This window comes from Mesoplodon bidens (genome assembly GCF_964165515.1).
Source record: "Mesoplodon bidens genome assembly, chromosome: 16".
NCBI classification, from domain to species: Eukaryota; Metazoa; Chordata; class Mammalia; order Artiodactyla; family Ziphiidae; genus Mesoplodon; species Mesoplodon bidens.
In genome coordinates, this window is record NC_138173.1 from 49,632,140 (window position 1) to 49,647,042 (window position 14,903).

Sequence of the window (14,903 nt, forward strand, 5' to 3'; positions counted from 1 at the left end):
GTTTCTATGTTCCAGAAGTTCACAGCCCAGTAGTAGAGATACACACACACACACACACACACACACACACACACACACAATTACCATGTGATGGGATAAGTGAAGTAATGGGAGGAAAAAACAAGGTAGAGTGTTATCACTTAAGTTGTAATGAGCAAATCTATTTGGCAGAGTCAGAAAGTTTCTTGGAGGGGTAATATCTGCACTGAGTTTTGAAGGGCCAGAAGTTTGTGAGTTGAAGAAAGGACTACAAGGCATTCCAGACAAGGCAAACATCAAACATGTTTGAAAAAACATCGTCTTCAGTGATACTAATAACTAGTGTGATTAAACACTTATTATGTGTTTCAAGCACTGCCCTCAGTATTTTATATGCAATAACTCAGTTAATCCTCACATCAAATCCATGTACAACTATTATCATCATCCCTGTGTTACAAATGAGAACACCAAAGCACAGAGAGTTTACACAACTTGCTCAATGTCACACAAATAATATGTGGCAGAGTTGTTTAACAGCAGAATCAAGGCAAACCCAGGCAGTCTGACCTTAGAGCTCCTGCTCTTAGCTATTAGACCGTACTTCTAAAATATAAGAAGACTTCTGAAAGTAAGGTTATAAAATTAGGATTATAATGATCATGGACCATGTTCCATGCTAAAGAACTTGAACTTTCCTCAGTCCCTTACAGAGAATGAGAAGAGGGTTGGGCAGACGCTATCTAGAGATTTAAAAGTTGTGCTGAACTAGTGTGTGTGGAGACCTAAAAAAATGGGAAAAATAATCTGACTTGAATTTTAGAAAGAATTTTAGCAGACTTTTGGATGATAGGTTTGAGAGACATGAGGTGTAAGCCATGCAAAGAGGCCACTGCAATGGCTAAGACAAAAATTAATGGGATTTTGACATAAGACAGAGTCAGAGTAAATAGAAAGAAAAAGATAGATTGGAAAAACATTTAGAAGATGGAATTGACAACATAAACAGTGACTGATACGTTGTGATTTTACTTTAGTATTTTGTAAAGAACTTATCAAATGGAGGATAACTTTGATTAGAAAGACTGTGATTTAACTTTTCATTTATTTAGGCATATTAAGTATTAAAAATCAATACTTCACTATTCCATTACAAAAATTTGTTAACAAGGTATAATTTAGTATCTTGAAATTATACACACTTCAATTACTTAAAATTAACTTAACAGCTTCCCATAACCTCTAGCTAGAAGACAGATGGAGCTTGTCAAATAAGTTCAGTGAATTCCCAAGGTAAAATAGTTTATATTTCCTACTCTAGTATTAGGAGGAATAAATAATGATCTGTATAGGAGTAGGCCAAAAACAACTAGCCTATCCCTTTCTTCAAATTTGTATTTGATTATGCTGAGGATAACCTGACAACCACATCAATTAATCCTGAGGTTGCATCATATTGGAAAAACATTTTTATAATAATTAAGACAGAGAATCATATGGACTTGAATGCTAATTTTGCCATACATCAGCTGTTTGGTCATGGGCAAGTTACCTGACCTCTTTGAACTTGAGTTTCTTTATATAAAATGAAAATAACAATAGATAGTTTGCAGGATTAGTTGGAGGATTAGCAGTAGTGTATGTAAAGCACCTGGCTTAGATGTTCACCTACCTGATATTAGATAACTAGGCAGATAATTTTGCTGAAACTATGTCAGAATGATCACCATTTGTGTAGTTTCACTTCACTCTAAATGGTCTAACTGAAGATTTCCCTAATCTTCATTCTGCATATTCAACACAAGTTTGATCAAGAAAGCCCAAGGGCTCCATCTTTGTACACATGAAGTGTTGATTTCTCTTCCTGTGTACCCTGGTGAGGCAGAAGAATTTCTTCTAGAATACTTTTTTCACCTGGCTATGCTCCAACCTTGGAAAAAGTTGGGGTTAAGTCACAGATGGACAGGTGCCTTGAAACGTAGTCAGCTCACCAAATCTTGACACCAGAAGATCGAGTTACATATTTAGCTCAGCTGAAGGAATTTGTATTATGACATCCTTCCCTGTCTACCTCTCTTTTCTATTTTTTTGAGCAGAAATATACTGGAGGAATCCAATAAAAGTTGACAATTACATGTCTCACTTTGTCATACCAACCCTCTGTGTGAGGTAAATATTAATGCTTCTCCTTTTTTGAGTTCTTGGTTGTATAATTTCAATTATATGGGCCAGTTACTGATCTCTTACTTCTAAGTGCTATTTCCTTGAGGTAAGGAATGAAACCAAGTTTTGAGATTAGGATAGCATCCAATAAAAAGAAATCCTAAAAAAAGCAAACTGGAAGCTTCTTGGAGTCACCCCCAACTAGATTGTTAGGAAAACAAACAGCAGAGCAAGTGTTGTTAATCCTACTCCTGCTTTGTGCCTTTGGCCCTTTAGGGGATAAAGAAGTGAACCTAATGAGGCCAAAATTCTGTTTTCAACCCTACAAGTGATGCATTTAATTTGTCAGGGTGTAAATCAGCAGGACTTCTCAGCATGATTGTGTAGTATAATCCTGTCCATAAAATATTCCTCTGTGTTCTGCCAAAGAAGTGGTGCCAAAGAAGTGGTGGACCCTCTGAAGGGCCAGTTCACTGACTTGGCAGCTGAGGCCCCATCATACTCAAAACTGGTAAGTCACATACCCAGACACAACCCCTAACATTCCCGGGGGAGGAAGCAAAGCGTAATTTAGATAATCCCCTTTGCAAAGTGTATTAGCTGATCCAAACCAGACCTGGCCGACAAATGGCATGTTGTTCTTACATTTCATAGATGCCTCAATGTAGAAATAGCTTCTTGTTGCATTTGGAGGATTAAGATTCATTTAAGGAATAGGTATGGATGATCAATAAACTATTTTAAAATACATAAACAGCTTCATGCTTGACCTTCACCTTCTATCCACTTAAATGGTATGGGGGGGCACGTTTCTTTGTTGATCTAGAAAGAGCTTGGCAGAGTTCCTCCAATTCCATTTCACATATGAAAATAAACAATAATAATAAACATAATAGGGAAAGTATGCTGTGTATCACAAATGGGTACTTCTGTCTTGTATAAAGAAAAACACTTTTCTTCTAAGTGGTTTGTGGAAGAATATGCCTGGTTTAAGAAGAGATGTCCCACGCACTTTGATAGAAAAATACCCCCAGGAACCACATGTGAGGTAATGTCATACTCGAGGGTCAAAAACTAAGGGGTGCAGAGTAGGAGTAAAAGATGCATCTAAGTTTTTTTCAGCATGAGCGCAGAAATGAATTTCAAGTTAAAACCTAAATCCCTGAATGCATTGTGAAATACCTATACTGCTAGGAAATGAAATTGTTATAATCTTGAAAAAATTTATCATAATCAATAAATGGTGTGATTTGTATATATAAGAAAACCTGAATTTTCCTTAGAAATTAGAATTCAGTGAGGGAAAAACTCATCAGCAGAAGGCATGTATGTGCTTGGGATCAGGAGTCAGATTCGTCTGAGAGGCCTTGGCACATGGAGAAACCCTGCACACTTGAGCCACAGTGCAGCTCTTCTGAGAGCTCAAACTTTGACTCAGCTTTACTGATGGAACAGAGAGAACATTTTTTAAGCAGTTGCTGTTGAAAAAAAATTATTCTATGGTGAGAATTCCATAGAAGGAAATGATACCAGGTGCCATATCAAGAATCATAATGGAAAGACAAAAGAATCCAACATGATCTGGAATTAGGGTAGGTAGGGTATATTTGGAGGAAGAGGAGGGGAAGAAGAAGAGAGAGGAGTAGGGAGAGTGGGGGAAGGAGAAGAAGAAGAAAGAAAAGAGAGAAAGAATGAATATGAGCAGGAGGGAGGGAAAGAGACAGAGACAAGAAGAGATGGAGAGAGCAGAGTACAAGTGACACTTAAGAAAAGCATTTGTTTTTGTAGTTAAGGGTGAGCACTTACAGGCCTTCCTACACCAAAAGATAATACACATATCAGCAGCAGGAGAATTGAAGAGTGTAAATTCATGCTGATGACTTTTTTAATAGAGAAATCATATGTGGCCACACACTTAGTGAGAGATGAATCAAAACGACCCTAGGTTACACCTATAAAATGAAATATCATGTAGTTATTAAGAATTATACTAGAGGGATCTTTACTGATTAAAAAATGTATCTATCTCCACAGAAAGCAGGCTGCAAAACAGTATGCATAGCATGACACAACTTTCTGAGAAAACATATTTATATTTTTTATACAGCAACATATGAAGCTCTCTCAATGTGATGGGATTATGGTTTTTAATTTTCTTGTGTACCTTCTCACTTTTCTACAATAAATGTGTGTTATTTATAGAATTATAAAAACAACCTAAGAACACGTTAAAATTGTCATTATTTTACTTGTTCATTCCTAGACAAAGCTTTCACAATAGCATCTTGAAACGTGATTATAAATGGGGCTTGCTTTTAGCGACAAAGTTAAAGCATGGTAGGACCCCTAAATCAAGGGATAGTTGCCGTAAAGTATACCTGCTACATGTATGTGTCTGGTTACTGTGAAAAATGCAGTGGGATAAATGGTACTTTTAAACAGGGTTTTCAATTCCAGAACATTTCATCATGCAACCAGTTCAGAGTCAAGTCCTGTCAAGTTTATTTATAGTTATTTAGTTATACAGTTTACCCCATGACATAGTACAAAGATAAACAAATGTAGGACTTAGAAATACAAGTCACAAAACATGGATTGACCCCTTTCAGACTCTAAACCAAAAGTCAGGTTTATCTTCTTCATGTAAAAGTTTAATTATAATCATTGTCATTAAGGCCTACACTTAGCATAAAGTTGGGAAATCTTTCTAGGTTGAAGACAGTACTGAGAGATCATGTGCTACAGTGGAAAGAGAAGGACTAGGAATAAAAAACCTGGATTACATTCCCAGTTGTGCCACCAGCAAGCTGTGTGACCTTGGATAGATCACTCACTTCCACTGAGTCTGTTCCCTCATCTGTAAAGTAAAAGGAGAACTAGCAGTTCATCTTAGGTGCCTTTCTGGTTTGGAACATGGTGGAAACTCTGGTTCCACCGAGACAATGGTATTTAATTAGTTTGTAGCAACACAAAGATCTTTAAATCCATATAATGCATAAGAACTGAAACTTCTTCAAGCTGTCCGAATATCCAGAGGAAAATGCAGTTAATATACAATATATTTGTTCTACAGAGGTCAGTGCTTTGATTGAATTGCCCATCATGAATGCCAGTGACTTCAAAATTATGTAGTCTATATATCATCCTGGCTATCAGGATCTGTAAGTCCCTTTCACTTACCTGAGATGATTCATAGTTTATAAAACACATCTATAAAGCTAACCAAAGAAATTTATTATGTTCAGAGTTAATGGCTTTAAATGGAAGGGGGAAACAACATTTGAATCAGCTTTATAGGGAAATAATTTTCTGAAAAGAAAATTTGCTTCTCTCCCATGAAAGATCTCTGAATTCAAACCTTGTAGCTCTGTACAAGGTTTAGGGCTGGTAGAGTGATAATTCAAGTTAAAGAGTTTCAGAAGCTCTATCTTTTCCCTACTTTTTGGTTCTGCTGAAAATTGTCAATATTTTGTGTCACCAAATTTAGTCATAGAATCAATTAATTTTTGTGGATATGGTAAGATTTGAACAACTGAACATGAGATAAATTAGTGTTAAAAGTTATTAAAAGCAAATATTTCAAGAGTGTAAGCAACAGTATTAATCTTATTGTTGACATACTTGCTGTAGTCGCCTTAAGCTCTCATTCCTTTTTATATTAAAAATTAATTTGGGTCTGTATTTTGCTTTTTGCAAATTACATCAATCTTTTTTTAAGAGTTGGCAGAGTGGTGGAGGATATAAATAAGTACAAATGTACATATTTTTGGAATATAACAATCTTCACCTGTTTTTCTCATGAATCTTTAGGATTTCATTTGTCTGTTGAAGAAGTTGTTTCTCTAGCTTGTATGTTGATAATGAATTCTCCAGCAGTTGTATTTCAAGTCGAGAAGTTTGATTTAGTACCTTAAGATAAAAGATAAAAACATTTCAATCTTTACAAAGAGTCAAAACAATTATTTTGGGGTTTTTATTTAGCTGTGTTTTCTTTTTAAGTAATATTTCTTCTAGAATAATTAAATGGTCTACATTCTACTAATTAATGCCTTACATGTCTCAAACATTATATTTGTTCAAGACTGAAGTTGCAGTTGAATGAGAAAACTGAGTTGTTAAATCCATTTTCATATTTCAATTTTCATTTCCTCAAACCCTAGGATGTTCCCCTGTGCTAAATGTCTTATATATATTATCTCCAATATTTACAAGTACAAGATAAATGTTAGTACAAGGCCTTAGATATTGTGTGTAACAAAGAATAACTACTAGGCATGTAAAACATGTCTGCCTTGATCCATCACCTCGCAAAAACTAATTAGAAATTTGCAAAAAACTCGTGATATAGTTTAGACAGATTTATGATAACAATTACTGAACACCTATCATGTTAGTTCATGTCAGCCCTTCCAGATGTCATCATATCATGGACATGGGTACACATTGAAAAGAGGAATTGTTATGATCAGTTTACAAATGAGGCAACTGAAGTTCAGAGAGAAGCCAGAACCACACAGGAACCAAGGGAAGAGTTGGGTTTCAAACCCAGACACTGTGACTCTAATTCTAATGCTTTACACAGAAAACCAAGAAGAGGGAGAAACAAACCATCCTGGGTCTTCATCTGAGGAGATGAAGTGACCAGGAACCCAGACTGCACTGAAGACAGACTGTTAGTTATCCTTTCAACTGCACTACGCTGGGTCCTCAAGAAACAGTAAATGTTCACCTCATCTTGAATCACAAAGATTCATGCTGATAGTCAAGCTTTAATATAACATGAGTCTGAGCCATGAACCCAAACCTATCCATCCTCCAAGCAAACATCACACACTCCAGTCCTAGAAGATGCCTTCAAACTGTGCCACTGCCTTTGTCCTGCCCCCTTCTCCTTCTTCTTTAAGGGAGGTAAAAAGGGCAAGAAAGAAGGTAAAATTATAGTTTTAAAAGCTCCCTATGTCATTTGAGAATTTTTGAAACCACCATACCTTTTTTAGAACTATGTATTGAAAGGAACCTGGGAAACCTTCTGGAGGGTCAATATCAATCTAAAGGGTCCTCCTCTAAAAATGACACCAGTAGAACTTTCCTCCTTCTTTGTAGCAGGTCTAAACCTGGGATTATATCAGATGCACACAGAAAAAGCCTTTTCAAAATATACTGACACAATCAGGGCTGGGCTTGGGCTAATGGAGATTGTGGAAAGGGGATGTATTTGCAGGGGGAGCAGGACAGGGACTAGGGTGAGATGAGAGAGGCAACTGCCTGAGTTGTAAAATTTAAGGATGTGTCAAAAAACTCAATAATCAAGATAAGTAATATTTGAATGCAACATTTTGAAAGATCAAAATTAATGTAAAAAAGTCCAAGTTGAACAGAATATCATTTTAAAATAAAGACAGGATATGCTACTACAAATATATGATTCAGTTTTACATAACTTGCTCTCATTCTTTTCATCCTAGTCCCAGTCCTGCTGAAGGGGTTGGGCCAGGGGGTTAGGGAAAAGAATACTGAGATGGGGCATTTAGCTTTAAAAAAGTTTTAAGCTACTATGATTCATTTATACAACTGTCATGAATATGGATCTGAAAACCAGTCTAAGAGTTACTACTACTAATTAAAACTCATATTTGTGGAGTGTTCCAGAGTTTTAAAAAAGTATTTCCCATCTTGAATTGCTTCATTTGAGGAAACACAGGAGCAAGAGGACCTGAGATTTGAAGATAGAGTTAAAAGCAGCCCAGAGGAAAAAATGGCAGAGAATGTAAAGATGAGGGATGCACAATATATAACTTTCAACTATTAAACATATTTTTGTCTGGGCAAGTTTTCTGTTTGTTCATTAACTAGAATGACTATTTATAAAATAATTAAATAGGGGATGACACATCTATATTTTTTAGTGAAGACCCTCAATGTGCCGTACATTGTCTCACTGAATCAAGCATATCATATGCTGTTAAATGAAATCTGTTTTCTCCTTTGTTCACTGTATCCTCTGATCACACTTCCTGATATTCTCAAATACCAAAACTTTTATTTTACAAAGGACAAAAATTGTTCTTTTCCATGTCTGAGAAGAGAACACTGAGAACAAAATGGAACCATCCAAAATTGAAAATGAAGTTGCCTGTATCTAAGTCTGGAGACACTATAGCTCCTAACTTTTCTCCACTTTGTCCTACAAAGTCCATTTGCTACACAGCAACCAGAGTGATCTTTTTAAAAACACAAATCAGATGTCATTTCCGATATTAAATAAGCTAATGACTTCCCTTTATAATCAGAACAAATTCCAAAGTTCTTGGCCTAGCCCTACAAGGTCCTATGTGATCAGGACCCTGATTACTTCTCAGATCTCACTTCCTTTCAACTCACCCCCTTGTTTATTATGCTCCAATAATATTGGCCTTCTTTCTGCTACCCCAACATGCCAAATTCATCTCCATCTCAGGGTCTTTCCAGTTTCCCCTGCCTGGAATGTCCACCCCTTCGCAGACGCATGGGTGATTTCTTTTCATCATTCATGTCTTACCAAAGGAGGCCCTTCCTGGCTCTTCTCTGTAGAGGAGCTCCCCCATCATCCTCCATCAGGTGGCCTTGTTTTACTTTCTTTATGAAATCATCACTATTGGAAATCATCCTGTCAGTATGCTCATATGCTGCCTTTCTGCCCCGTGAGGATGTCAGCTGCACAGAGGCAGGACTACTCCATCTGGAGCCCTCCAAACCTCCAGAGCTCAGCATGGGGCCTGGAATCCTGGGGCACTCAGAGCTATTTGTTAGATGATACGCTAGGCAGTGGATAGTGAGTTGTTTTTCAAGTTGCGTCATGCTCAGAGGGTAACAAGATAGGGTGGCAAGCCAGGTGAATATCAAGCTGGACTTCAATTATAACAGCCCAAATCTAAAGCAGCATCTGAATGTGGGAGAAAGAGGGGGACAAATCTCAGAAGTCCAGGCTAAGTGTCAGGTCATCTCAGGCCGATTTTGAGCACAAAAGCCAACCCCTTCTCTTCTTTCCCCATCACCTTAACCCAATAGCTGCTTTATTTCAACTCTCTCCCTTGATGTATTAAAATAGGCCTGAAGTTCAAAAGCAGGCAACTGACGAGAACTGTACAGGAAACTATGATAAATTGACCACTTTCTTTCCATGTGTCTATGGAAATTGCTGCTTAGCAATAATCTAAGTGTTCCATTAAAATGACAAAAGACATTTCCTTCTTTAGCCTAAACACATTCCAAAAGCATATACCAGAAAGAAAGAAAAGAAAGAAAGAGATAGAGAGAGAAGGAGAAAAAAGGAAAGGAAAGGAGAAGGAAAGCAAAGCAAAGGGGAAAGTGAAGAGTATATGACACAAGCCCCCACGAAACAATTTCAAAGCTTAAATTTTTCAGAATATACCACAGAGTAAGGAAGATATAAGACTTGGAACTGCGGATTTATGGACTATAAAATTTCAGTTCTTTCTTTAAAAAATAAGCAAAATTAAAAAAATAAAAATTACTGTTTTTTTAAAGAAAGTGAGCTAGATAATTTCATCCAGCTTCCCTTTAATACCTGAGTGCCTCTAATCTTCCTTGAAAGGAAAATCTCCCACAAAAGAAAATTTCTTTCACTGGCATATTAACTTTGCAATCAGCCTTGCTGTAGGTTTGTGTTTTCTTTTACTTTAACTGTCTTTCAAATAAAAAATATAACACAAGGTATGATGTCTTGGCAATTAGACTTTTACAGAAGATTGAAGGCTGGTACATGTACATGGAATGAGAGTTAGATCACCATTTTACAAAATCAATGAAATAATTTATTTGGTCAGTGATGGGCAATGTGACAAAGTATCACCCTACAGTTTTCCTGTTAATTTCCAAGGGGAAAATGGACAATTGGAATGGAGAGCTATGGAGCCTTTTACCCTAACCAAGTTAAAATAGCGTCACTGAGAGGGTGGCAAGCTGGCATTTGTGCCTCCTGATGAGATGGAATAGGAGGTGACCAGTAATTCTACACAGTACTCCCACCACCATGTTCAACTCAACCTAATTAAGCCTGTAGACTTAATTTCCAGTTTAAAAAAAAGTACAGGGGATGGAAGAGTAAAAGAAATATTCAGACAATTTAAGAATATGGGACAGTATACAGAGCAAAACCTCAAGAAAAACAAGAGAGTCAAACAGAGAAAGACAAATATTGTATGTTATCACTTATATGTGGAGTCTAAAATATAAAACAAACTAGTGAATATAACAAAAAAGAAACAGACTCGCAGTTACAGAAAACAATTTAGTGGTTACCAGTGGGGAGAGGGAAGGTGAGGAGAGGCAAGATAGGGGTAGGGGATTAAGAGGTACAAACTACTATGTATAAAATAAGCCACAAGGATATATTGTACAGCACAGGGAATATAGTCAATATTTTATAATAACTATAAATGGAGTATAATCTTTAAAAATTGTGCATCACTCTGTTGTACACCTGAAATATATAATATTGTAAATCAACTATACCTCAATTTTTAAAAATGTAAGATTACTCCAAATTAAAAGGGACTATTAAGTCTTGAAAAGTAAAATGTCTATGAAATTTTTGGCAGAAAAATTGAGGAAATTTGAATGGGAAAATTAGTTAATCTTGGAGAATTATTAATTTTAGTCATAATAATATATAGATAATACTATATATAATAATTATATTGTATATTTTAATTTATATTATATATAAACATATAATGTATTTATAATATAATGATAACCTCACTGGGTTATGGAGTTTAGTAGCGATAGTACTTGTATTACAGATGCAGAAATTTTGGGTAAAAGTAACTTGCCCAACAGAGCTAATTCACAGTAGAGCCATAATGGAAGCCAGGTAATCTGTCTGTAGTCTGAGTTCTTTCCCATAGGCTCATGCAGCTGTACACAAGTAGCTTCCCTCTGGAAAAGAAAGGTATCTCCCTTCAGTCAATAACAACTGCTAACAAAATGATTTCTTTCAATCACCAGGAGATCTTCTGCTTGTTGCAGCTGATGGCATCTGACTTCTCTCCAGTACTCACCCCAGTGCTACACTAGCATCACGAGGCAGGAAGATGGCCACATTTCTCATGTTCCTCATAGTACAGAGAAAATACATTCATCCAATGTTCTCAGTCAGTCAGAACATCTTTGCAGTAGGCTGCTTCTGTTCAAAGTCCTATTCTGACCCATCCCACTATTTGTGGCTATATATTACCATCAACACAGAACCCTTGGGACATTGTCCTTGGCTTGGGAGCACTGGACTGAAATATACAGAAATTAAGAGACTAATATCAGTGAATTTAATCATTCAATAAGTATTTATTGAGAGCCTACTGTGTACCAAGTACTGTTTTAAATCCTAAGGATAGAACAGTAAGCAAGACAGACAAAATCCTTGCTCTCTAGAAGTTTGTTTCTTGGTGCAGGGGTTAGCCAGCTTTTTCTGTAAAGGGCCATATAGCAAATATCTTAGTCTTGGCAGGCTCTGGTGAAACTACTCAATTCTGCTGTTTTATTGAGAAAGCACCAATATACAACATATAAAACTTTATTTACAAAAAAAGATGGCATTTCGAATTCGACCTATGGATCATGGTTCACTGAGCTCTCTCCTAATGGGTTATCAAACACTTTTTCCAGACCTTTTGAGAAAACTGATTACCAGGGTATTTTCCTTGGATGACCTTTAGCAAATTTATTTTTCTGCCATTTCAGTTAGGCCAAAGTTAAATATTTATTCAACTGTCCTCTCATCAAGTTAAAGAGGTAGTGGCTCAACTTTGAGAGGTGCCCTTTCTGGCCTTTCAAACCTGTTTCCACCTAGAGATTCAATCTCATTTATTAAATTGTTCCTGGACTGCCTTAAATTTATAATTGTATAATTCAAGTCCAAACAACAGGTGTGATAGTTTCTGACCTCTAAGAAGCAGATGATGAATTAGACTTGCAGGAAATTTATTAGGGGACATGCCTGTGAGAGAAAATTGGGAAGAAGCCAGAGTTGGCTAGGGTCACCTTCTGACTGGGATGTAGATCGAACCACAGTGAAGAAGAGATGGAAGGGAGTAAGGCTAACTGGAAGTTTTAGCCTGCAGGGAAGTTGTGCGAAAGTTTGGCAAGGCTGATGGAGAGCCCTTAGCCAAGTCATGTGTCAGTGGAGTCCTGCAGCTCCCAGGAATGGGTCTAAGTATCACTGCCACAATGTATCATTGGCTGGAAGTGGCCCCTGAGAATTGTGGTCTCTGCACCAACACAGTGATGGATTTTAGAGCACAGCAGCTGGGGCCACTGGTCTATTACATCCCCCCCCCACACACACACAGCAGGAGACTGGAAAGATGCATTGTTATAACTGTGGGGAAAGGTTCCATAGCTAATTAACTTGATGGAAAGTCAAGAAAGAAATGGTTTAGAAAAGTTTTGTCACATTAACTCAATTAAGCTCACTGAAGATAAAGACTTTTACTTATTGTTGTATTCTATTTAGTACCTATTAAAATACCTTGCATCAAGGAGGTACTCAAAATATATCTTTAAAATTTTTATTAAATTCTATTTCTAACACTATGGCTCCATATAAATCATTGGAAGTTGAAGGAAACTTAAGCTCAGTGTCTATAGAACTTCCCTATAATTACACAGCCAGCAAGCAGCAAGGACAACAATGGATGCTAGGATTACATGAAATGATGTGCAGACACATGGTAAAACGCCAATAGCTAGTGGTACCTTCAGCAGCAGCTGCATCTTAATCATTTATAGAAAACATTCAGTTGCTACTATTAGGTCCACATTAATTTGCTTTATCTTATTTCCACTTTATCCCGTGCTTGGACCCAAGTTGTGTCTGCAGCCTTTGAGAGAGAAAGGAATCACAAGAGGGAGGCACTACAGATAGAGAGCTGGTAAAGCAGGTAGACTCATGCCAGATTGCCTGGGTTCAAATCTTCCCTCTAACATTTACTAGTATTTTCGCCTGGGGAAAGTTGCTTTACCTCTCTGAGTTTCAGTTTCCACATTTTTAAACAAGGGATGATAATAGTACCTACCCCATCAAGTTTTAAAAAAAATTATTAAAAAGCTAATAAATGTAAAATTGCTTAAAAAAGAGTCAAGCACAGATTATTAGAGGTAAATTTTAATGTCATTTTTTGTCTACTAGTGTACCTCTAATCAAAATTGGCCTGAGGAAGAAGTCAGAAATAGATTCACACTACAGGAAGGGACATGAATAATGTCTGAAACTAAGCCCTTCATACTACACACTTGGAAAGAGGAACTTGAAGGAGAGGAGATATTGGTATGAACTGATAAGAGAGTAAGAAAAACACTGCAAGCTGAACTAAGGAGGAAGGAACAGGCCTAGTGCTGGTTCCTGATCTCACCACCATGACCAGCAGGGTTAGTTAGATATTCTCTGTCTCTTTTCTGATCATGATGCCTATTGGGCACAAGAATATTTTTAAGTGCCACTGCAATAAAACTAAGGCTCTACCACCTTTTGTTAAATTCAAGTCAAGAAGGTCAGCAGAGAACTGGAAAGCAATAAGTTACTTATCTTTATAACAACAACATGTGAAAGCTAGGGCACTAAAATATACTGCAAAACCATTGGCATGTGTTCCTAAAATAACTGAGGACCTGAAATCAGTTTAGGAAAAGCAGCACTTACCAACGAGAAACAAAGTAGAATGAATATGGGAGGAAAAACGTGGGAGCATGCCCGGATAGCCCTAAAGGATCTATTGGTTTATAAATGCTTATTATTAAAGACTAGAGCATTTTGAGATTAAGGAATAATCCAGGATTCACTTTGTGAACTTGGCCTTGCATCAGAACTTGAGTGCACTTGAATGATTAGGTCTAAGTAGATGATGTACTGTTGCAAAGGTTCAAATAAGCACCTCATGGATATACATTCACATGAAAAAGGGATGAAGCATCACAGCTACGAATAGCAGAGACGATTAGAAGATATTAAAATGAAGATGAAAAGAACACCCAGGATTCACTCTTAAGGTAGGACCTAGCTTGTCCGAGCCACTGTCAGCCACTGTCTCCACCTTCCTCTCATTGCAGGTTCTGATGGATTTGTGATTTTTGAGATGTTTTCCAGGTTTCAGCTATATTAAAATTCTTCTTGGAGCATCTAATAAATTTTCATTGGCCTTTAATGACTATTCAACTTTAGCTGCTCTATATAGGGAATAGGTTTATTTCCTATGAATTTTCTGTGCTATTGTCCATAAAGTACACATCTCTTAGCCTTAAGGATGCAGAACAAGTTGTTATCTCTTAAAATTTTACATAGCATGCATCTTAGCAGTTTGGAGATTGGTATGCTGACAATGGAAATTTTTTCCCCAACCACTTCAATTCCCAGTTGGAAAGAGAACAAAAACAACTCAATTTGGGGGATGGAAAAAAATGAAACAAAATGCTGCCATGTATGTCATAAAACTTATAAAAGAAATGCATAAAAATTTCAAATGTTCGACCAAGTAGGGTAATATTAATTGTGTATTTCTGTCTTTGAATATATAGAATGCTTTGTAGGAGATGGTGAGCATTCAGTTCTAGTAAAAATAAGAGAGGACACACTCACATTATTCATACCACAAGAAGCTTCATACCACTGAGCAAGCTTGGTTCATAGATCAACAAGCTTGCTCAGTGTGATGATAATAGATTACATAGTCTCGTAATTTTTAGTTATAAAATGTAATTTTCCCTTC

General features: G+C 36.8%; 1 protein-coding gene across 1 annotated transcript in view; it reads right to left on the reverse strand.

Moving 5' to 3' along the window:
• ANGPT1 (angiopoietin 1) overlaps positions 1 to 14,903 on the reverse strand; it is a gene marked incomplete at its 5' end in the record, with an annotated part of 250,400 nt that overhangs the window by 82,257 nt on the left and 153,240 nt on the right. Inside the window, one exon of the mRNA XM_081258821.1 lies at positions 5,930 to 6,051. Coding sequence (XP_081114947.1) covers positions 5,930 to 6,051 — 122 coding nt within the window. The remainder of the gene's footprint in view (positions 1 to 5,929; positions 6,052 to 14,903) is intronic.